General features: G+C 37.2%; 1 protein-coding gene across 4 annotated transcripts in view; it reads left to right on the forward strand.

The window, feature by feature from the left end:
• pik3c2a (phosphatidylinositol-4-phosphate 3-kinase, catalytic subunit type 2 alpha) overlaps positions 1-24,778 on the forward strand; it is a 138,374-nt gene that overhangs the window by 89,122 nt on the left and 24,474 nt on the right. For all 4 annotated transcript variants that reach the window (XM_053623267.1, XM_053623266.1, XM_053623265.1 and 1 more), the window contains 11 exons: positions 4,233-4,355; positions 4,498-4,665; positions 5,420-5,528; positions 7,021-7,163; positions 15,682-15,870; positions 19,455-19,548; positions 19,686-19,780; positions 19,881-20,061; positions 20,693-20,797; positions 23,595-23,687; positions 24,131-24,260. In XM_053623267.1, the coding sequence (XP_053479242.1) occupies positions 4,233-4,355; positions 4,498-4,665; positions 5,420-5,528; positions 7,021-7,163; positions 15,682-15,870; positions 19,455-19,548; positions 19,686-19,780; positions 19,881-20,061; positions 20,693-20,797; positions 23,595-23,687; positions 24,131-24,260 (1,430 nt within the window). The remainder of the gene's footprint in view (positions 1-4,232; positions 4,356-4,497; positions 4,666-5,419; positions 5,529-7,020; positions 7,164-15,681; positions 15,871-19,454; positions 19,549-19,685; positions 19,781-19,880; positions 20,062-20,692; positions 20,798-23,594; positions 23,688-24,130; positions 24,261-24,778) is intronic.

Genomic DNA, 24,778 nt, shown 5'->3' on the forward strand with positions numbered 1-24,778 from the left:
CTGTATTATTGCATTATATTTCACATTATTTCATTCATAGTAAAACAGCTTGATGGTGCTGTTCAAAAAACACACAAAAACCTTTCTACCTCCCCTTCTGGGTAGAATACACATAAAATAAGAAAAGTTTGTTTCTGTGCTTCTTAACGGTTTGTGTTGTGGTCTTATGCGGCAACGTTTGTGATTCTTTTTCTCAGTGGTAAAAAAAAATAATTGGCCGATCAGCTGAATAGTGGGTTGCGCCACCTAGTGTGCAGGCGTAAAATGCATTCTTCTTCAGTGCCACCTATCGTGTAGGCGTGAATTAGCCGAAGGCGATCAGTCGTTTCGCGTTTGATGTGAACCCATAGTTCATCTGTGTGTTATGTCAGACAGACTTGAGGTAGGGGGAGGGCAGATTGTTTCTAATGTTTGTCACAAAGCCAGCGGCTAGGAAACACAAAAACTGTCCACTGCAGCCTTGCGTGTGAAGTTAAAGAACTTTTTGTAATCCAATTTAATAGCATCTGCTAAATAAAATTTACTCATTTTTCAAAGCTCCCACAAATTATCTTCTAAATTATCTTGTATCCAAATCTCTCTATAAACAATGTGTCCAAACAAAACAAACCTCCCCTGATTTGATTACTGAATGGGTGTTTAACAAAAATGTACATAAGAATTACATGGTGTTAAAATTAAGGCGAGACACGCAGGCAAAAAAGGCATTTTTTTCTATAACGTCTTATTTAACACGGATGTAAAAATGACAAAAGTTCACATTAAAATGTTTACTTTTAGGCATTTATTCTTACGTCTGTCAAATTCCTTGAACTTTGTCATAAGTTAGCATTTTTCAGCCAGATATATTTCCGCGATCGCTCTTGAAAACAGCAAGTATTTGATATCATTGGAAACTCATTCCCTCTAGCTGGTCTAAATATGGTCATTTCCTTTCTAAAGCTCACCAATAGTGAGAAACTAAACAAGGAGACAGAATTTCATTGACTAAGGAAGTTAAAGCTCATTTGTGGAGATTCGTCAAAATGCGTCACCAGATGTGTTCACGAGAAAGAGAAAACAAGCGTTAGTGCATCGAGGTGTCAAATACATGCGATGAATAACAATAGGGATATCTTCCATATTTGGCCTACTCTCGTCACATATAGTTTATGTGTAGTCAGTTGTGTAGTAGAGCTTTGGGGGAAATGATAAATGAGTTACCGTTAAAAAAAAAAAAAAAAGTGTTATTTCTAATCAGCAAATATGAAATTCTGCAATCTTTAACAGCCATTTTCCCAAAATGAGTGTATTTCATTTCAACACTCATTATTTAAAAAAAAAATCTTTATTTTCTCGACTTACTGTGCCTGTTGTCCTGTTTTAGTAGTATTGTACTGTCCTGTGCTGTTAGCACACGTCTGCACGTGAACTTTGTGTAGAGTGTGTAGATCTTATTTAGTTCTGTGTCGTCTCATGTGGTTAGCGTGTGGTTTTATGTAGCACCATGGTCCTGGAGGAACGTTGTTTTGTTTCACTGTGTACTGTACCAGCTGTATATGGTTGAAATGACAATAAAACTCCTTGAACTAATTTTCTCGTGATCTCAACATACCAAAATAGTTATTTTCTCATGATATCAAAATAACAAAGTTGTTTTCTCATGATTACGAATAAATTTTTCTGTTTATTTTACATAACATTTTTTTTTATTGTTCTGGAGGCAGCAAAAACTTAGCGCAATCCCACAGCATCATGGATGAACAGATATATATTTTTTTACTTTGTTCAGGGACTCAATCAAGCTGAAATAGCTGTCAGTGACTGACAACTTCCACATTACTGTCTGACACTTGACAAGGGGACATCCCTCTCTCTTAATAGTGAGATAAAGCTCATCTCTACAGCGGGTATTTATTGCATTTATGATTTCGAAGACTCCAATGTGCATGCAACACCGCTCCCATTCACAAAGCGTGAGATTTTCTTGTGGAAAAAAATGGCATCATGAGAAAACAGCTTTTTATGTCCTGTCATGATCACGAGAAGAAAATGTTTATGTTGATATCACGAGAAAGCAAGAAAGGAAAAAAATAATTCATTACCGCTTAGGGCTTCCATAGATTGCTACAGACTGTAGGCCTGTTAATATGGTGGAAAGGAGTTGATGGAAACATTTTGAATTGCATCCTCCAATACAACCTAAAAGTTTGTGTAATAAGTCTAATAAAATTATATATTTCTTTTTAAAGCTACTTTTTTGTAATGTCTATTCAGTGCTCTTCTCATCTAAAACAGTAATGACATTGAATGATCTTTTGGGGGTAATTTCTTTGTGATTAATTAATCGGCACATCATGTAATCAATTTGATAAAAATGTTTAATTGATTGACAGCCCTAATAAAAATCCTATTGTAATATTTCTTTTTATTGAGCATTTTGATGGTATGTTACACTATGTGATCATGTTAGTTTCAGATTTGATAGACACTTTGTGAATTAAGAGATAGTGACAAAAGAAATAGGAACCCCCCCCCCCTTTATTTAGATAATTTACAGCTTTGTTTGTGTGATATAGTAAGTGTGTGAAATATTACTTGAAGTGCAACTTAATGTTGTGGATCAGCTAACTGAAACTGGCAAGTGCAGCATTATTAATTAATATTGTAACATTGTAACATGCTTAACTGTAGTCATATAATTTTTGCACTGATTGAATGAGCTACTATTTGCTTGCTAGCTGATATATTCATCATTTTAATCATAGTAATGCAAGTATAAGTAGTTAATGTCAGGTACCAACTGAAAATATACTGGTAAACAGCATTCAAATTCAGCGCACCTATTTTTTGAGGAAGAAAATTGCTGTTCTCCATGATTTTCATCTTAATCTGACATGTGCAATATGTTGTAGGTTGCACGTGCAATCCAGCTGAATAGAGAAATGCTCTTTAATGCTCTGCACATTTTGTTTGTTCTGAGTTCAGTTAAAAAGGAGTGACTGTTAAAACAATTAACAGAAGAACAAGACATTGCTTTTCTATAGAACTGACAAAGCTGTCAACACTGTAAAGATACAAAGTTTTATAGATGTTAAAGTTTGCTGTGCTGTAAATGGGCTGCCTACTCAGCGTGGCTCAAGGTCCCTTTCCAGAACCTTCAAGCAAACTATCCCTCAGTGGTGGAATGAATTTCCAACCTCAAGCCGGACCACAGAATCTGTCACTACTTTCAAAAAACAGCTAAAGACCTACCTCTTCCATGAGCACTTAACAAACCCCTAAAATGCCAACTCCACATTATAAAAAAAATAAAAAATAATACAAAAAAAAAAACAACAAAAAAAAACGTATTGCGGCTCTAACACCTCTACTCTGCGCACTTTGCTTCTCTAGAGCGCAATTATAAATCTTGCATGGTGGTTACTTGTATTGTTCTCCCCTTGAGATATATATATATATATATATATATATATATATATATATATATATAAGTCGATTTGGATAAAAGTGTCTGCTAAATGAATAAATGTGAATGTAATCGCAAGAAAAGTTTCAGGTTCATGTTGAACAGTGAACAGTGTGTATGTGTCCATCACCTCATCAACAACGTTCTTTTATTTATCATCAAATAACTCCTATAAAACACATTTATCATAAGGAAACTGAAAGTCAACTGAACTTGTAAAAATAACAGAACACCACTCCTAAAAACAAATTGTGGAGATGTAACTTAAAATGCAGATTTGGTTCTTTTCCCATTCACTGATATTAAATGGACGGGTTAAAAATTGTACTACAGCCAGCTACTAGAAGGCCTCAGACATTTTGCCTTTTGAATCCCATTGCAACCTCCACTCACATACTGTATAGTCACTGCTGTCCACATGCACAGATGCTCACATGCTCATGCTCTCCTTTCTCTTATGCAATAACCAGAACAATAGCTGGTTATTGTATAACCACATTATTATAAATTTTTAATATTGTTGGTTGTTTTGTGACATTAAAGGTGAAAATCCTTTTGATTTTAACAGGGGTGTGTAGACATTTTATATCCACTCTGTGTGTTGCAAAGCAATATTATGTTTTTATAGGTTGTAACATTTATAGCATAAATTTATTGTGTAACACTCCATGATAACACCATGAAACTCAATCATGATATTATTCATTTTAAGCCATTTACACTGTTTACATGCCAGAAGTGTCATTTGTTCCTGTACTGTTATTATGTTCTTCCTGTACTGTAGTTATGAAAAATACTTCATGATGTGTGCTCTGATGCACAATGATGGGAATCTTTTGAAGCCTGTCAAATCCAAGAAGGTTGGGATATACAGGAGCTTCTTCTATCACATCAAATGGGATGAACTGTGAGTGATCAGAATTTTTTATTTATTTATTTTATATATATATATATATATATATATATATAAGTATTCTTCTAACCACAGGATTGCAACTTCTTATACAATTTGTATTCCTGATTGATCTTGTTGCCTTTTTGTTGTTTAGGATAAACTTTCCCATCTCTGTCACCTTGTTACCTCTGGAGACCGTTTTGAGCCTCTCTCTCTATGGAGTTCTCAACCAGAATTCTACTAACTCTCCTGATTCCAACAAACAGCACAAGGGGCCAGAACTGTTAGGCAAAGTCATCATGCCTCTCTTTGACTTCAGGCGGTAATGCATGAAGCAATTTTTATTAAATCTTTCAGACTGATTTATTTTGTGTAAGTTGTCTAAAATATTAAAAAGCTAAAAAGTTGTACTGTTATGTTATACAGTTATACAGCAAATTCTATAAACAAGCAGATAACCTTAGGTGGTGACACAAAAATACACAACAGATTTCAATATGTAGTCAGTTTTCCCCAGAAAGTAACCCAACAATGAGAAACCAGGTGGAAAAAAATAAGTACATCCTTCCTTCTTCCACAGTCATTAAGAACATAATTAGCAACCAGGTGTTATTAATGACATGCACAAGATTACTTAATCATCAAGAAGTGTGACTACCTATATAAAAGCAGAACCTTTGGCAGTTTGGTGTTCTGGAGCACTCTGGTATATGTCTACATCATGCCAAGAAGAAAGGACTACATAAAGAAATCTGTTTTTGTTGGGTTTGTTTCGTCAACCGAGGTTATTTGTTTGCTTACAGAAGTTAGTGAGGACTATCATTTGTTATTTAGGCCCTGATTAATAAAAACATAGACTTGAAGGAGAGTGTACTTTCTTTTTCTCATGACTGTATATTCTCTTTATTTATGTAGTATTTGATGTGTGCTTTTGGTGTGCAGCATATACTTGTCCATGGAGGGTTGCTATATTTACAGCATTTTCGCTTTCTCTTCTTTTGTTTTTCTGATTGAACATTGTAACCAGAGGTAGATGCTCAATGAATGACTAAAATGCAGACATTGGTATATTGTAGGGTGTTTGCTAGAGGGACTAAGCTGCTGAGTATGTGGACATCTCCTCCATTGTCCTTGCCTGGACCTGTGGGAAAGAGTAAGAACCTGGAAGAAAGAATCATACTGCAGGTATTTCCCTGTCATTTTCTTTTCTGTCATGTTAAAGAAAATTTAATTATATAGATATACACTGCTGTGAATCTGTTTCTTCTGTTTTTGTGTACATCTCATACTAAATAGTTTTAGCTCTTCAAACGAAGTACAACAAAAAACAAAGGCAACCCGAGTAAATACACAATACAGTATTTAAATGATAATGTTATTTATTGAAGCAAAAAGTTATCCAATACCAACTGGGCCTTTGTAAAAATGTATTAGCGTCCGTAGTTACTAATTCCCCAAATTTATTCACACAAAAAGTTTTTTTTACTGAAGCAAAAATTATTATCCAACACCTATCATCAATGTGAAAAACTAATTGCCCCCTTAAAATTTAAAATCCGGTTGTGCCGCATTTAGTAGCAATAATGGCAACCAAACGCTTCCTATAACTAGACATCAGCCTTTCACTTACTTCCAAGACCAGGACTTACTCCTATGCTTTGTATCAGTGTCTTTTTGTATAATCCAGTTGCGCTTGAGTTTCAACTTATGAACTGATGACCGGACATTCTCCTTTAGGATTTTCTGGTAGAGAGTAGAATTCATGTTTCCTTCAATTATTGCAAGTTGCCCAGGCCCTGAAGCATCCCCACACCATCACACTTCCACCACAATGCTTGATGGTAGATAAGATGTTCTTTTTGTGGAATTCTGTGGTTTACACCAGATGTAACGGGACCCCTGTCTTCCAAACAGTTCCACTTTCGACTCATCAGTCCACAGAACATTCTCCCAAAAGGTTTGAGGATTAACAAGGTGTGATTTGGCCAAATCCAGACAAGCCTTAATGTTCTTCTGGGTGTGGTGCAGTGGTTTTTGCCTCACCACTCTTCCATGGGTGCTGTTTTTACCCAATGTCTTTCTGATAGTGGAGTCATGAACAGTGATTGCTGCAAGAGAGGCCTGTAGGTCCTTTGTTGCCATGTTGAATTTTGGAAGCTTGGCCACTTCTGGGAAGGTTCACTACTGTGCAAAGTTTTTCCATAAAGTCCCAGAGCCTTTGAAACCCTTCATAGACTGATGTATTACGATCACCTTTTTCCTCATAATTTCTGGAATTTCTTTCAACTGCCATAGTGTGTTACTGGGTAAGATCTTTTGACCAACTTCATGCAGTTTAAAAGTTCTATTTAATTGTTGATTTGATTGAACAGGGCTGGCACTAATCAGGCCTGGTTGCGTCTAATCCAGCTGAACCCCATTATGAATGCAGTTTCATAGATTTGCGGAAGTAACTATGGGGGCAAATACATTTTCACACAGGCACAGTTGGTATTGGATTACTTTTTTGCTTCAATAAATAACATTATAATTTTAAAACTGTATGTTGTGTTTACTCAGGTTGCCTTAGTTTTATCTTAGATTTTGTTTTAATTTCTAAAACAATTAATATGAAAGATGCACAAAAATAGAAGAATTCAGGATGGGGACAATTACTTTATATATGCATCTCCTACAGATAGATTTACCCAATCCGCAAGTGGACGTGCTATACGTAAGTCCTCTGGAGGCGACTTTACCTGACCTTCAGTCTCTAGAAATGCCTGAACCAGACATCCGGAGGAGGATTGAAAAGCTGTGTACACTGGCATCTTCTTCCAGGTATATACATAGTTACTTGGGGTATGGGTATTCTGGGCATAAATATATACTGTAGAATTAGGGCCCAAGCACCAATGGGGTGAAGGGCCCTATTGTTTCTGTTGGTATTATTATTTTGTTGTTGTTGGCTTGATAAAGCCAGCATTCTGTTCTGGTTTATAAGCTTATTAGGGGGCCAAGCATCGAAGGTGCATAGGCACCCTATTGTTATTCCTTTTCTTTTTCTTCTTCTTTTTTCTTCTTTTTCTGCCTAGGGTGTCTCTGGCAGCCCATAGAACCATCTGGTAAACAGAAATTTGGCACACTTTGTGATTGGGGAGGATTCGGAAGGAACATTCTGACCAAATTTGGGCAAAGTGTTGCCAATGTTAATGTAAAATTTGGGCCTAATATATAACTACTTCTATGGACATAACTTTTGAACCATGTGTCCAAGCAAGGCATCTCTCGGTCGAGACGAGTTCACCATACCCCATGACGACAATTTCTGCCTAATTAGATCTTCTTTCATCTTGTATTTTGTCAAAAACCATTGTTCCGCTACTCTTCCTACAATTTTTATCTAACAGTAAGCCTCACAAAAGTTTGTCTTTGAAGCGGTTTGCCTGTAATGGCCTAATGACTCTGACAGCAAAGCCGCTGAACAGGCTGAGGCTGTATCTTAGCAAGAACTGACACAAAACTTGGTAGACATTTTCAGGACCATGAGCTGAGGCTATGCAACAAATTTTCTGCTAGCATCACCTACTGGTCAAGACTTGACATACTAAAAATGCTTACATGTAAGTGTCATTTTTGCTACTCCTGCCCCAATGTTTGTCCGATCTTCAGCAAATTTGGCTCACATCATCTTGAATTTTGATATTCAAAACCGTTCTCCTGTACGGCACTGGCAAATGCAAAAAACAGGATAAGAGGGTGTATCTCAGCAATGCATCTACAAATCATCACAAAATTTGATAAGTATTTTCAGGACCATGCCCTGAATGTACCCAAGAGGTTTCATGACTGCACCTCTTTGTGGTCAAGAACTGTAACAGCTTTCATTTTTTTCATTAATCATTTCAGGAATTTGCTAAATTTTGCTAAATATAGAGTAATTTCCCTGTAATTTCCTGGAGTATGCTGAAGAGAATGTACACCAACATCTGAAATTCAAGTGTACCGCCTGTCTACCATCTTGGATTTGGTCAAAAACACTTTTGACATTTTTCATTACTCCTCTGACAAATTATGTCATGTCAACCCCAAATTTGGCATAAAAGCTATCAAAACAATGTTGATACTCCAACCAATTTGCCCATAATATGCCAATAAATCTGACCGTGAAGACACCAAACAGGACATGAGATGGTACTTGGCAGCAACCTTGACACAAATCTTGGTAGGCGACTTCAGGACCATGCCCTGTGGCTATACAACAAATTTTGTGACAGAGCCATGTAATGGTCAAAAATTACAATAACATGCCACAAATGCATCCATCTAAGTGCCATTGTTGCTATTCCTCCAACAATTTTGTCCAATATTGACCAAATTTGGCTTGCATTATCTTAAGTTTAGATCCTGTCTAAACTTGTACAAAGTCGGGGGTGGGAAAAACCCAGACTGATGAGAAAAACCTATAAATACCGTTGCATTATGGGTATTCTGGTAATGTCACGTGCACGTTAATGCCCAAAATAAGTGGAATCTCAAAACTACTTCAATATAGAGGTGACATATCAAAACCATTGAGGAGAATTGCGTTATGGGTATTCGGACTGTCATAAAGCCTATTATATTAAAAACTTGAGTTAAATACGATCATTACAGCTACAGATATATGTTAATTTAGTTATGCTTCAACATACATGTATACACATGTACCTCCTCCTAACGTGCAGCTTTGTCGGTGTTGAATTTTGCATGGGCAAGCACCACTCACATTTTCTTCTGAAAATTTACATTCTATTATTATTATTATTATTATTATTATTATTATTATTTGTGCTTGCAATGCAAGCATTATTATTATAATTGCCCATACTTCTTCTTCTTTATAATTATTATGTTGGCTTGACAAAGCCAACATACTGTTTTCCTATTTAATCTTCTTATTTTTCTACTACTACTACTACTTCTTCTGACACAATTTATTTCTATATGCTACTCCTCCAACAGCTTTCAAGCTACATCCATCAAACTTGTTAAGACATTCAGCCTGTTTTGACTCGGGTTACTATATCTTTCTAACTGATCGTAATTGCAGTTTTCCTGTTATGGAAGTTCAAAATGGTCAAAATTCCAATTGACCTGCATTAAAAATTTGTGACTGTTATAACTCCTTGAGCTTTCAAGCTTTGAGCTTTTACCAAACTCAGCATAGTCCTTCAGGCTGTTCGGACTGTTCATGCTCTGTTTTTCCTAACTGACCCCCGGTATTCTTATAGCATACATCTACAATGTATATAAAATACCCCCTTATTAAAGCAAAAAGTACCCAGTAGTGTTTTTATAGAGATTTCACTCAGCACTGTTAGAACATCAGCTTTGTGGTCAAAAGGTAAGAACATAAAGCTTAGCAACAACCGGCGGCTAAACACTATTACGTAAACACTTAAGCACTAAAACACTCACACTGAAACACCAACACTTCAACACTACTATAATCTTCTGGGGGAAAAGATACAGAAAATAATGGATAAAGTGTGAGAGAATAAAATGAGCTGATCCTGGAAATAAATAAAAACGTGTAAGACTGCCCTGGTATATATTAGCTGTGTGCACGTGTGTGTGTAAGTGAGCGAGAGAGAATAGAATGAACCGGTCCTTGAAGGCACAACATCCCAGTAACGTGTTTATATTTATGCAGTAGTGTTGAGTGGTTTGTGACTTTCTTTGGGCGGCTTTGGGTCTGAGGATCTGGCAACCAAGAACCCCCCCCACACACACACACACAGCTAATATACACTATAACACAGCTGTAAAATATGCCTGAACATTTACTGTCCATTGGTATAATAAAGTAGTTATTTTCTGTATCTTTTCCGTCAGTAGATTACAGTAGTGTTGAAAGTCTGAGTGTTTTAGGGGCCTTTTACACGACATTTTAAACTAAAAATGGAAAACATTTTATGCATTTTGGCTGTTCGTTTACACGACAACAGTGTTTTGGTACCTGAAAACGCAAACTTTTGAAAGCGGGATTCAAAGTACAAGTTTTTGAAAACGATATCATTATCGTTTCTGTGTAAACATACAAAAACGAGAATCTGTGAAAATGATGATGCCATGCGCATGCGTATTACGTGTTCAGTCTATAGGCATGCGCGCGCGTACTTCAAAACAACGTGCGAGACATTCAAAACTACAGGACTGTTTGTGTTGCTCAAGATTTTGAGTTTATTGACACTTCTCCAGCAAAGTATAGATTTACTGCATCACTACTATGACCAGCAGAGACGCATTTGTTACATCCACCAAAATATTAACCCACATCTACGCCGACGAAGGGTATTCAAAATCTTATAATTATCTTTGTAATTGCCTGTTTTGGAGTATATCTGTATCCTTTTATTGCTAATAAAATATAGAAAGCAGACTGACTGCCAGTGTCTCACTATTTGCACTAGTTCGATTTTTTTCAGTATTTAAAAATGAATGAGCTTTGTTAACACAATTTTGACCTGGAGCACAAGAAAAGCTAAAAGACAGGGTTGAAGACAGAAAAATCTATTTCCACAAAGAAAAAAGCTTTATGCACATTTAATCTACATTACATTATATTACATTAGGGACATCTCAGCATTTATTAACCAAGAAAAATAAACCAAATGTATTCTTGACAAGTGAGTTTTCACAATTCCTTATGACAGTGAATAATTTTCCAAGTCTTACTATCGAGATTCTAAGTAACTGGAGACAGAACTTTTTTTGTACTCCACATAGATCATAAACCATTGAAATCATTTAAGAAAAGTAAACGTCATTGTGCTTTTTATCCAGAAAAAACACAGCTCGCCCGTTTACTTGTATTTGTTTATAGGGCAGTCTTGCCCGGATCAATATGGTGGACACATTGATGTGAATGTTTATTTGCACAGGCGCATAGGGTTTCTTTACAAAGTGACATCGCCAACTACTGGCCTGGCAGGCATAATACATTTTTAGTCGTTTTCGCGGATCCGTATGAACGGGGATTGTTTTGACAACGTTGTCGTTTGTACGCGAAACTTTTCAAAAACACAAAGGAAAAACTTTTCTGTTTTAGGTACACCGTTGTCATGTAAACGTACTCTAAGTGTTTAAGTATTAGTGTTTAGTGGTTAGCCGCTGGTTGTTCCTAAGCTCTCCTGAGCGGAGTGAAATCTCTATAAAAACACTAAAATGAAACGCATCATCCCTGTTGCAAACGAGTTTACATTTATATGGTAAAATATTCTCTGTACACAAATATCCATTGTATTTTTATATTTGTTTTATGCTTCGGCACTCTTTATATATGTATGTATGTATGTATGTATGTATGTGTATATATACACGCACACATACATATATATATATATATATATATTTATTTGTGTGCGTGTATGTGTGTGTGTGTGTGTGTATATATATATATATATATATATATATATATATATATATATATATATATATATATATATATATATAATATAAGAGGATATTCACATGAAATTTTCACTAGACATTAGTATTAACTCAAGAAATCTGCAAATATATATATAATTCACAACATTAAAGTCCATAAATAAAGTTATGTGTAATAAAGTGGAATGACAGGAAAAAAGTATTCAACACACTACGAAAAAGCAGTTCGGTAAGGCAAGGAACCAGCTGAAATAATTAAGTAATTATACCTCTTATCTGTGCAAATTAATATCAGCTGGGTTAGTAAATTGGCTATAAAAAGGCTTTTCGTTACCAAGGTGTCACACAAGAAACATTTCATGATGGGTAAAAGCAAAAAGCTCTCCCAAGACCTTCACAACCTTATTGCTGCAAAACATATTGATGGAATCAGATACAGAGGTATTTCAAAACTTCTGAATCCTCCAGTAAGCACCATTAGGGCCATTATCCGCAAGTGGAAACATCACGCCGTCATCAAACGGCCACGCACAGGAGCTCCTCACAAGATTTCTGACCAGGGAGTCAGTAGAATAGTTAGAAGAGTAGCTCAAGAGCCGAGGACCACTCGGTAAGAGCTCCTGAAACACTTGGAGGCAGCAGGTGCCATCGTCACAGAGAAAACAATAGGTAATGCACTCCACCGCCATGGCCTCTATGCACGCTCACCCCGCAAGACTCCATTACTAAAGAAAAGGCTTGTGTCAAAGCTCGATTAATGTTTGCTACAACTCATTTGGACAAGCCTATGAAATACTGGGAGAGTGTAGTCTGGTCAGACGAGAGCAAAATTTTATTTTTTTGGCTGTCATACTACACACCATGTTTGGAGAAGAAATGTCATTGTACAACACGCTAAAAACACTATACCAACAGTGAAGTTTGTAGGTGGAAGCATCATGGTGTGAGGCTGTTTTTCAATTATATGAAGTCTGCCAGTACCATGCGATGAAAAACAGCCTCACATCATGATGCTTCCACCTACAAACTTAACTGTTTGAATCTGCTGCATGAATCTGCTGCCATTCATCAGGATGATTGCGACATGGGTGGTCCTTCCAGCAGGACAACGATCTACAGCATACAGCAAAGGAAACTCAATTGGTTTCAGGGAAAAAAACAACAAGGCGTTAGAATGGCCCAGCCAATCACCTGACATGAATCCAGTTGAACAAGATTCCAAGACTATGATAAGAAGAATGGGCCAAAATCGCACTTGAATATTGCAGCCGATTAATTTCTTCATACAGGAAGCGTCTTAAAGCTGTCATTACAATCAAAAGCTTCTCCACTAAGTACTAAAAAAATTTCAGTTAGTGTGTTCAATACATTTTTCTTGTGTCATTCCATTTTCTTACACATAACTTTATTTATGGACTTTAATGTTTGGATTTCTTTATTTGTATGGATTTCTTGAGTTAATACCAAAGTCTGGTGAAAATTTCATGTGAATAATCTCATTAGAATTATATTTACTGAAAAAAAATTATGACTTTTATAAGTGATCCGAGTTAAGATGTTCAAACTATGGACAAAACATCATACGTTTTTGCCCCACAGAGAATGAATGAGGAATAAACGATGGGTGTCACAGCTCAGAGGTCGTTTGGCTGACATGCTCATATCTCATATCCTCTCGTATGTCTTATGGAGTTGACCCGGCACGTACACATCACGTTTAGAAATATTTGCGGGAAATGTCCGGAAAATGGCATTGTTCCAGCCCCAGTGAAAATAATGGGAAAATGTGGACCCCCTAACTCCAACACCATCAGTGACAGATATGAATGACATGTCCAAGTGTTCCGCTTGCTCCGGAAAATCAGGAAATCCCATTTGTGAATGGATCCCACATGCACGTCGCATGGAATTTCCTGTCAGAATTCCCAATACACAGTAATGTCAAATGAATCTAAAGAAGCAAAAGAGGCCATAAATTACCCAAGTCACCAAATTATTGCAGTCATAGAACAAAATGATTGGCTCACTGAGGAGAATTGCATTATTACGTGCACACACAGAGAGTACAGTAACTACTAAAACAGGACAGTATGCACAGTAAGTAACAGTGTCACGCCGACCAGTACACAGTTCTAATGTGGAAGAGTCATATAACAGGTAGTGCAAAAGAATAACAATATAATAAAAATGTTGTGAATGTAAACATAACATACTATGACAGCAGATTAGCTTATACAGTGCCCTCCACTAATATTGGCACCCTTGGTAAATATGAGCAAAGAAGGCTGTGAAAATTTGTCTTTATTGTTTAACCTTTTGATCTTTTGTTTAAAAAATTCACAAAAATACTCTGCTCTCATGGATATCAAACAATTGCAAACAAAACACAGGTTTATCAAAAAAATAAACTTTAAATATAGGTGTGCAACAATCATTGGCACCCTTTTATTCAATACTATGTGCTACCTCTCTTTGCTAAGATAACAGCTCTGAGTCTTCTCCTATAATGCCTGATGAGGTTGGAAAATACATGGCAAGGGATCTAAGACCATTCCTCCATACAGAATCTCTCCAGATCCTTCAAATTTCTAGGTCCGCGCAGGTGTACTCTCCTCAATAACAAAATTCTGAATGGTAAAAAATTTTGAAATTTGGCACATTTGATACTACAGGCCACAAGTAAATGCCACACCACAAATGGCCTACGTGAGCCCATAGTTGGCGCTACAGGCCACACCCAAAGTCTGCGTGATTTTCCCTCCGACCCCATAAGTCCAAAATGTCTGAAAATTGGTATACATGCCTTATTTCTCATGGGGAACAAAAAAGCCATTGGGACCCATCATGTCCGCCGTGATAGATTTTCCCCTTCATTGAAAATCTTCTCCTCATGAACCAGGTCTGATTGACTTGAACTGTGGTACATATGTGTGGGATACATGTCTTTCTATAGGGTGATAAGCAATAAGGAATCAAATAAAAATTGGCCAAACTAATTACATATTGGTGAATTGACAACTGTTGCACGTATTTCTTGTGTCCATAAATCAATGGAACATTGACCTACAGTATGTTACCATGTGCAGTGGCAACCTCATCTCTCCAAAAAAGAGTGACATTAAAAGGAATAATAATTTATAATGCTAAAATAATGCTTTTCACATCCGCTATTAATATAATGGACGCTCCAATTCAATCACCAGTTCATATGATGAATCTTGACAATGTTAAGTGACAAATCTGAGAAATGGGTGAATGTAAGATGAAAAATAGATTTATTTTGAACATCTGAAATATGCATGCTCGGCTAATGCTGTGAAGTTCTCACAGGCACAAGCCCTTTACACACGTATACAAGCTTCGAGCCACGCACACACCATGGCTTTCTGGCAAGAGTGGACTAACTGTCTGTTAGGCAGACATTCTGTGGCTAATTTGGCCACAGCTAATGCTACTGCTAACAGAAACAGTAAGTCCAGAACCATGAAGCTTGGTCAATTTTGTTCTACTATGGCACACTGAAACTAGAGTCTAGACTTACACTTCTCAGAAAGCATGGTCATAAACAGAGTATAGTGGACACTACAGGCCACACCTCATAGTTGACACGTTCAAAGCGGCATTTCGACCCCACCAGTCCAAAATGTCTGAAATTTGGTATGCATACCTTGTTGCTCATGGGGTACAAAAAGGTCTCAAGAACCCATAATGTCCACATGATGGATTTTTCTCTACAAGGATCATTTGTGGAAAACTACAAAAATGAACTTAAAATCTGATTGATCCAAATGCATTGAAATATTGTATCTGTGGGATTCATTTCTCTACCATGTCAATTTTGAAATGGTCTGCAGTCTTGAGGTGGAATCTGCTATTGCTGCATGTAGCTATTATTATTATTATTATTATTATTATTCTCTTGCAGACTGACACAGGGAGACATGCAGCTGCTTTGGGACCAGCGTTACTATTGCCAAAGACATGAGCACAGTCTTCCCAAGATCTTAGCCAGTGCACCCAGCTGGGATTGGATTAGCATTGCAGAGATCCACAAACTCCTACACCACTGGCCCCCACTCTCTCCTGTGTGTGCCCTAGAATTGCTAGATTCAAAGTATGTATCTCATAGGGATGTTACAAAATGCCATTATCTGTATTTGTATCTGTCTATTTAGTGCTTCGAATATTCCTATACATTTTTCAGATTAGAACGGAATGGTCCGTATGGTCAGTACCGGACATTTTTTTGTTTGTTTTGTTTTGCCTTTTTGTTTCTTGGTTAACCCTAGCACTGTGCCCTGGAAACACTGCCAAATACTGAAAAGATTGGGCTGCTGTGTGTAAAAATAAATAAATAAATAAATAATAAATAAATAAATAAATAAACACACATTATAACAATATAGCTTTCTGTCTTCTAGCATGAACATGACCGAGTAAGCCGACTTCAAAAGAGTATTGCCTTTACCAAATCAAGAAACTGTTATTTAGGTTACAGTTGACAACAGCTGTATAATAAAATTATTTGAAATTTACTTAAGTTTTTGAATATAGAACAGTTCACTTGACCTGCCATAAGACTATACTATGTCTACTAAGTCTGGGACACACTCTTGACTGTTGCTGTGAGTCAAAATGGTATCCTTTAAGCAGCAGTTTATTATAATGCCAGTATGATATTCTGAAAAAGAGTTTCTTTTCAAAGTAATTAGAATTACTTTAGACTGTCCGACGGTCCCTCCAGAATTTCACATATCTACATACAGTTCGTCTTTGTTATGGTACCGTATACAGTTTTGGGTGTTTTTATTTTTCATTTTACGAAAGATTCAAGTGCAGTTAATTATTTGTCATGCTATACATGCAAATAGACGACTGCTTGAAGCCGTGGGCTGCGTCCGAAACTGAATACTTGTCTACTATAGAGTAGCCGAGATACATGTATTTCCCCTACTCTATAGTAAGTAAGTACACGGTTTCAGACGCAGCCGTGCTCTCCTGTTTGCTGTCAAACGGTTGAGCACTGCTGTGTATGTATATGTCCTGTCGCAAAATGTGGCGAAAACTCCCACACGACGTTAATAACGTGATTAAGGTGTGTACATGTCTGTAGTGTACGTCAATAATGCGACTAAAATAGGAATACTCCATGTCTTAATTCGACTTGTGTTTACTTCGAGTATGACTTTAATCGGATTAAGGTCATTAATAATCGCTGTTTACATGGTAGTTTCTTAATCAGAGTATTGTCTTAATCGGGTTAATATTGGATTATTGTTGTCCATGTAAACGTACTGATTGTGTCGTACATTCACGTCGCTTAATTGCACTCAGTGTGAAAGGCCCTAAAGGCAGGGTTTATGCTGGAATAAAACCGAATAATGCATCTCCTAGTATTACTAAGAGTATCACGAATGTCCCACAAGCAGGGTTGCCATGTCCCAAGTGAAATGAGAAAAGAATTATGTGTCTTTTTCTTCAACATTTTGGGTTAGTTTTGCTAGTTTGACTTTTTGTACAGGCTTGTGTGACCTGTTCTTTAAAGGTCAACAACAAAGAAAAAACCTCGACCTCTTGCAATTTTTTTATTTATTTCATCCTGAGACAACCACACCTATTGGGAAAGTTTTTGGCATTCTCTCTTAAAAAACAAAACAAAACCTAATACACCTGTCCATATCTGTATTCATATTCATTTAGGATGCAGCATTTGTTCAGTCCGAATAATGTATTAGTATTTGGTTACAACCCTAGTAGCTCACAACCCACAGGAGCATTAAATCCATGTTTTATAATTTGGGTAATGTTGACCCTAGCATCATGTAATATTTGCTAATCTTGGGTAAAATTATGTAACCGTTATCACATAAAGAAATTAGATTATTTTCAAGTAGATTTCTATAAAACTATGTTAATTTATGAAGTCCTTTTGTTAAAAATCTTGCACATGTTGTCATATGCATTTTTTTATATATATATCTATAGAATATACAGTGAATACAGAGGGCGCCTAGCAGTCTACACTGGTGATGCAACCAGGGTGGCCAGTATTGTGACAAACTGCCAACTGGTGAATAAATCTATCACCAACATACAATAAGCCTACACATCCCTGCTAAAATAGCAGATTCTTCTGACATGAAAATGAATAAAAGATAAATCATATCGGATCTTTTCCGACATATAGTGTGATGTAGCAGTAAACAAATGGAGAAGTTTTAGGTTTTAAAAAATAACTTTCTTTTAATACACTCAGTCTTTTGGGGTAAGACTCTAACTTAGCACCTCATGATTTGTCAATTTTATTCAACTCTTCCTTGCCCTCATAATTAAAAAAAAACAACAATTGTTAGAATTTAGATCTGGGCTTTCACTGGGCCATTCCAAAAATGTGTATCTTCATCATCTGAAGCCATTCCTTTGTTGACCTGGACTTGTGCATTGTGTTGCTATCATACTGGAAGATAAATTTCTTCTTAATCTTTACCTGTCTAACAGAGGCCTGCCGGGTTTTGATTTTTTTTTTTGCTAAAATAGACCGGTATTTGGAGCTATCAATGATTCCCTGTATCTTGACTAAAGCCCCAGTACCGGCTGAAGAGAAGCAGCCCCATAGCATAGTGCTGCCACCATCATGCCTCACTGTGGGTATGGTGTTCTTTGGGTAGATGTTTTGTGCCGAACATCTTTTAGAATTGTCCCAAAAAAAGCTCTAACACATTTTGCCACATGGTTTGAGTGATTGTATGTACGTAATGCCAAAATTTAGGCAGGCTTGGATATTGGGGTTTTTTTTTTTTGTGAGAAAGGTCTAGCCACCCTACCCCATAGTACAGAAAGAGAGTGAGCAGCACTTGCCAGATATTCATGCGGCTCCTTTAATGTTGCCATAGGTCTCCTGGCAGCCTCCCTGATAAGTCTTCGTCTTGTGCTTTGTCAATTTTGGAGGAATGTCCTGTTCTTGATAATGTCACTGAAATTGGAAGAAAAAAAAATTAATAGGGGTGTGTAGACTTTTTATATCCACTGTAAGTCCGTTCCAAAACCCATACGCTGGTTTTGAAATCCCTAATGAGCAAGCCAGTTGCATCAGTGGCAGAAAAACTTCCTGAGATTTAATAAGGAAGAAACCATGACGAGCGAGACGCTAAAGGAACCCCAAAAGTATCAAATGCATTGTTAGATATATGATTATTGTGTATAGGAGTCTTGAGATAATCACAAATTAGTATAACTATTGCCAAAAAAATCTACGCACAAATAATTCTGCTAAAAATTTATGTTTGTGTGGCACAAGAACATGAAAATAAGTTGTAATTAAAAAAAAATGGTGGATAAAATGGTTGTATTATTTTTGCCCACTGTCCACCATTATTTTAAATAAGTGATATAGAAGCTTGAGAGTCTATGGCAGAGAGCTGTCAATCAAGTATATTCATTAGATCCATCTGTTTAGCAAGCCCAGCTTTTCTGTTTAATGTTTCACATTGTATGGGGTCTGATCCAGGAATTCTGCTTTTTTTGTGTATTCATTACTATTATTTAGCTTTTCTCTCACTGTCACCATGTTGTTAAACCTCAGACTGAACTTTAAACAGTGTAGTAACACAATTCTGTACAAATAAACATTCAAGAAGTTTTGTTAGTCATTGTATTGTAAGATCACAACAACTAAGATATAGTTTTCTTGTATTTTAGATTTGCCGATACAGAAGTTCGGGCCATGGCTGTGAGCTGGATTGAGATCTGCAGTGATGATGAGCTAACTGACTACTTGCCTCAGCTTGTACAGGTTCCCATTAACAGCATGCAAAATGTTACCATAGCTTTATCCCATTTCTGCATTTTTCTCATCTGCAACATAACATCTATAATCCATTGTCTGTTTAGTGGTGCTGATAAACATTTTTTCACCTTCCTACCCTCAAGGCTCTAAAGTTTGAAAGACATCTAAAGAACTCCTTGGTTATGTTCCTGTTGTCTCGAGCACAAGGAAATGTCAACGTTGCACACCAGCTTTACTGGTTAATACTGAATTAGACCAGCTTTTTTATTCAAGACATATAATAAATTTGTTTTTGCTTTTTTGAGAGAAAATGTATGACTGATTCTAATTGGCTCCAGGCTGCTGAGGGATGCAATACAGGAGCCTGTGTTTGGCCAGCGCTATAGCCATGTGCTTGGAGCACTGCTTTGCATGTGTGGTGCTGGACTAAGAGTTGAATTTGAGAAGCAGACACGCCTTGTGCAATTGCTGGGAACTCTGGCAGAAAAAGTGCGCCAATCCAGCAGCTCAAGTCGACAGGTAAGGGATAAAAGGACCTCACATCAAGCACATAGGTAACATACTGTAGGTGTAAATAATGTGATTAAAGTACAGTATAGCTAACCATCCAACTGGCCAACAGTTTCCCCCACAGTCAGGGATTCACAATGTTGTTACATGGCTTGCAAAACCACCTGACAGTATAAGGCAGGGGTTTTCAAATTTTTGCAGCTGGGACCTCTTTCACTGTCAGAGGAAAATGTACAGGTCCCCTTAAGATTACTGCACAGATTAACCTCTGAAACTCCCATGACTCATCTCCTCATTCTTATAACTACCTTCCTAGCAATTTTTGATGACCTTAATACTGGCAAAAGTGGACTTTTTTTTTCCCTGTGACCTTTGCCCTGTATGTGCATCTGTCCAGGCTTATTGCGCTTAAGATCATTTTGAGAGGTCTGAATACTACAGTTTTGGTTATTCATTTTACATGCTTAGTTCAGCACATCCTTAGCTTATATTGCATTTGCCAGTTTAATAAGTGTTTTCTTGTGTTGATTGTAAAAATGTCAAACTAACTCATTGATTACCATTATTCGTTTGATTACCATAGTATGGTACTAAGCATAACTGTTCCCAAGCACAACAAATCTTTTATTTACTTCTGAAGGTGGTGCTCCAGGAGGGCCTAGAAGAAGTGCAGTTATTTTTCCAGAGGGAAAACTGCAGACTTCCACTTAGTCCCAGTCTAGTGGCCAAGGAACTTAATATAAAGGTAAGTGCTTACCATTGCAATAGTACAGAAAATAACCCCACCCACTGTGGGAGGAGTGCACTGAGCTACATGTGTGCACTGAGACTGGGGGATCCACAGAACCAAACAAAAAGCTGTGGTCTTTTTTTTACTCTTAGCTAGATAAACAGTGCCAAAATAATATTCCTCACATTCCAGCTTAATTTCCAAGCAGGCAGTTGCAGGAAGAAAAAAGTCTTTTGTTTCCCCTGTCCGAACCTTTCTGAACTGTGTTGCTGGCATCAAATTCAAAATGATCATATATTTCTCAGAAAAAAATAAAAATAACCAATAAAATTTCTCAGTTTCAACATTTGATATGTTGTACTATTTTCAATTAAATATAAAGCTTAAATTATTTGCCAGTCATTGCATTTTGTTTTTATTTACATTTTACACAGCATCCCAACTTTTCTGGGAACGGGGTTGTATGACTGACAATTGTTTCTTGTTGCCCAGGTGTTAAAATGATTGTTTGAAAAAAGAATAGCTCTGAATGTCTACTTTTGGTTTGAACTCTATTTTTTTTTTTTTTTGTGAAGACTGCTTTTGTTGTTAAAAAGGATAAATTAACATGAAGACCAGGGAGCTGTATGTGGGAGAAAAGCAAGCCATTTTGAAGCTGATAAAAGGGAGAATCAGTCAGAACCATTGCACAGGCTTTGGGAATTGCCAATACAACAGTTTGAAATGTTCTGAAAAAGAAAGAAACCACTGGTGTACTAACAATCAGAGATCAGACAGGTCAGCCAAGAAACAGGCTCACTAATCTTTATTGATGATGTAACTCATGATGGTAGCAGCAGAATGAATTCAGAAGTTGACCGAAATATTCCAGTTTACAGAGAATTTAATTTTGTTTGTAGATATAATTTGCATAGCCCAATCAATTATCTCAGTGGGATATTCTGTGTTATGCAGTGTCCACCTCAAACATTTCAATATTTTGTGATATTTTCTGTTAAAAACCCCACTACCATACAACAATGTAAACAAAGCTTTAATTGGAAATACGCTTCTGCTATGAATCATGGGGAAATTTAGGTGTCAGGACAAAGGGGTTATCTACAGTATCTCACAAAAGTGAGTACACCCCTCACATTTTTGTAAATATCTGATATCATCTTTTCATGTGACAACACTGAAGAAATGACACTTTGCTACAATGTAAAGTAGTGAGTGTACAGCTTGTGTAACAGTGTAAATTTGCTGTCCCCTCAAAATAACTCAACACGCAGCCATTAATGTCTAAACCGCTGGCAACAAAAGTGAGTACACCCCTAAGTGAAAATGTCCAAATTGGGCCCAATTAGCCATTTTCCCTCCCCAGTGTCATGTGACTTGTTAGTGTTACAAGGTGTCAGGTGTGAATGGGGAGCAGGTGTGTTAAATTTGGTGTCATCGCTCTCACACTCCCTCATACTGGTCACTGGAAGTTCGACACGGCACCTCATGGCAAAGAACTCTCTGAGGATCTGAAAAAAAGAATTGTTGCTCTACATAAAGATGGCCTAGGCTATAAGAAGATTGCCAAGACGCTGACACTGAGCTGCAGCACAGTGGCCAAGACCATACAGCGGTTTAACAGGACAGGTTTCACTCAGAACAGGCCTCGCCATGGTCAACCAAAGAAGTTGAGTGCACATGCTCAGTGTCATATCCAGAGGATGTCGTCTTTGGGAAATAAACTTATGAGTGCTGCCAGCATTGATGAAGAGGTTGAAGGGGTGGGGGGTCAGCCTGTCAGTGCTCAGACCATACAGCGCACACTGTATCAAATTGGTCTGCATGGCTGTCGTCCCAGAAGGAAGCCTCTTCTAAAGATGATGCACAAGAAAGCCCGCAAACAGTTTGCTGAAGACAAGCAGACTAAGGACATGGATTACTGGAACCATGTCCTGTGGTCTGTTGAGACCAAAATATACTTATTTGGTTCAGATGGTGTCAAGCATGTGTGGCGGCAACCAGGTGAGGAGTACAAAGACAAGTGTGTCTTGCCTACAGTCAAGCATGGTGGTGGGAGTGTCATGGTCTGGGGCTGCATGAGTGCTGCCAGCACTGGGGAGCTACAGTTCATTGAGAGAACCATGAATGCCAACATGTACTGTGACATATTGAAACAGAGCATGATCCCCTCCCTTCGCAGACTGGGCCGCAGGGCAGTATTCCAGCATGATAACGACCCCAAACACACCTCCAAGACGACCACTGCCTTGCTAAAGAAGCTGAGGGTGAAGGTGATGTACTAAACCCTATTGAGCATCTGTGGGGCATCCTCAAACGGAAGGTGGAGGAGCACAAGGTCTCTAACATCCACCAGCTCCGTGATGTTGTCATGGAGGAGTGGAAGAGGACTCCAGTGGCAACCTGTGAAGTCCTGGTGAACTCCATGGGTTAAGGCAGTGCTGGAAATAATGGTGGCCACACAAAATATTGACACTTTGGGCCCAATTTGGACATTTTCACTTAGGGGTGTACTCACTTTTGTTGCCAGCGGTTTAGACATTAATGGCTGTGTGTTGTTATTTTGAGGGGACAGCAAATTCACACTGTTATACAAGCTGTATACTCACTACTTTACATTGTGGCAAAGTGTCATTTCTTCAGTGTTGTCACATGAAAAGATATCATCAAATATTTACAAAAATGTGAGGGGTGTACTCACTTTTGTGAGATACTGTATTTACGTTTTTTGTCCTAGTTGCAGTGAAAAAGCTGTTGCAACTCTGATTAATGCAGTATAAGTCTTTGATTTTTTTGTTTGTTTGTTTGCTTCTAGGTCTGCTCCTTTTTCAGCTCCAATGCTGTGCCACTAAAGCTTGCACTGGTCAATGCAGATCAGCTGGGAGAAGAAATTAATGTCATGTTTAAGGTGGGAAACAATAGACATGCATGGATAAATGCTTTCTACCATATCAATATGCCTTTATCTTTTGTTTATTACACATTCTACGTACTATGTAGTAGAAAAAGTATAATTACCATATGCACGTATTATGTTAGTTACCAAAATACAGTCAAGTTATAACTGAAGCACCCTTGCTAAAGATCACAAAAAGCTGTCCTTGTGGTTAAATAGTTTTTAATCTCACACCCATATGTTGGAAATCTAACCTTTAATTAAAGTAATTTAGTCTAAGAAAATAAAAAACACTCTTTTCAAAACATATAAATTTTAAACAAAACCACGTCACAATTAGGCAGTGCATCTTAACAGGACTAAGTCATCAATCCAGACTTGTTTGTGTTTTTATACAAATATTTAATACTATTTCAGGCAGTTTTGTTAAATGAAAAATTATAAATTTATTATAGGTAGGAGAGGACTTGAGGCAAGATATGCTGGCACTACAGATGATTCGAATCATGGATCGGATCTGGCTACAGGAAGGGCTGGACCTGCGCATTGTCAACTTCAAATGCATCTCAACCGGAAAAGACAAAGGTATATAAAGAACCAGCAACTGTTGAGTTTAGGAGTGAATAGGTTTAGTAATTTGACAAGTTTGCTTTCAGTTTTTAACGTACAAAAATACCTTTGACAACATTCAAATATGTAAATTTGTTTTTTAATATTTTATTTTATATTGCTCTTTATGTTTGTCTTTGTTAATTGCAAGATGTAGAAAATCAAGACACAATTTTTTTTTCAATTAAATCATATTTAAACGAATATGATAATAAATAAATGAGAAGAAGGAAAAGAGTGAAATATACTAATCTAATAGTAGAGGTGTAAATCAGGCTGTACCGTAGTCTGTAGTTATGCTTGATGTCTATGTGCACAATTATGGTATTAACTCCTCACTATACACTTATCAGCCATAACATTAAAACCACCTGCATAATATAGGCTAGATCCCCCTTGTGCTGCCAAATAAGCTCTGACACATTGAGGCATGGACTCCACAAGACCTCTGAAGGTGTGCTGTGGTATCTGGCCCCGAGACGTTGCTTGATCGG

This window comes from Ictalurus furcatus, chromosome 4, assembly GCF_023375685.1.
Source record: "Ictalurus furcatus strain D&B chromosome 4, Billie_1.0, whole genome shotgun sequence".
Classification (NCBI taxonomy): Eukaryota; Metazoa; Chordata; class Actinopteri; order Siluriformes; family Ictaluridae; genus Ictalurus; species Ictalurus furcatus.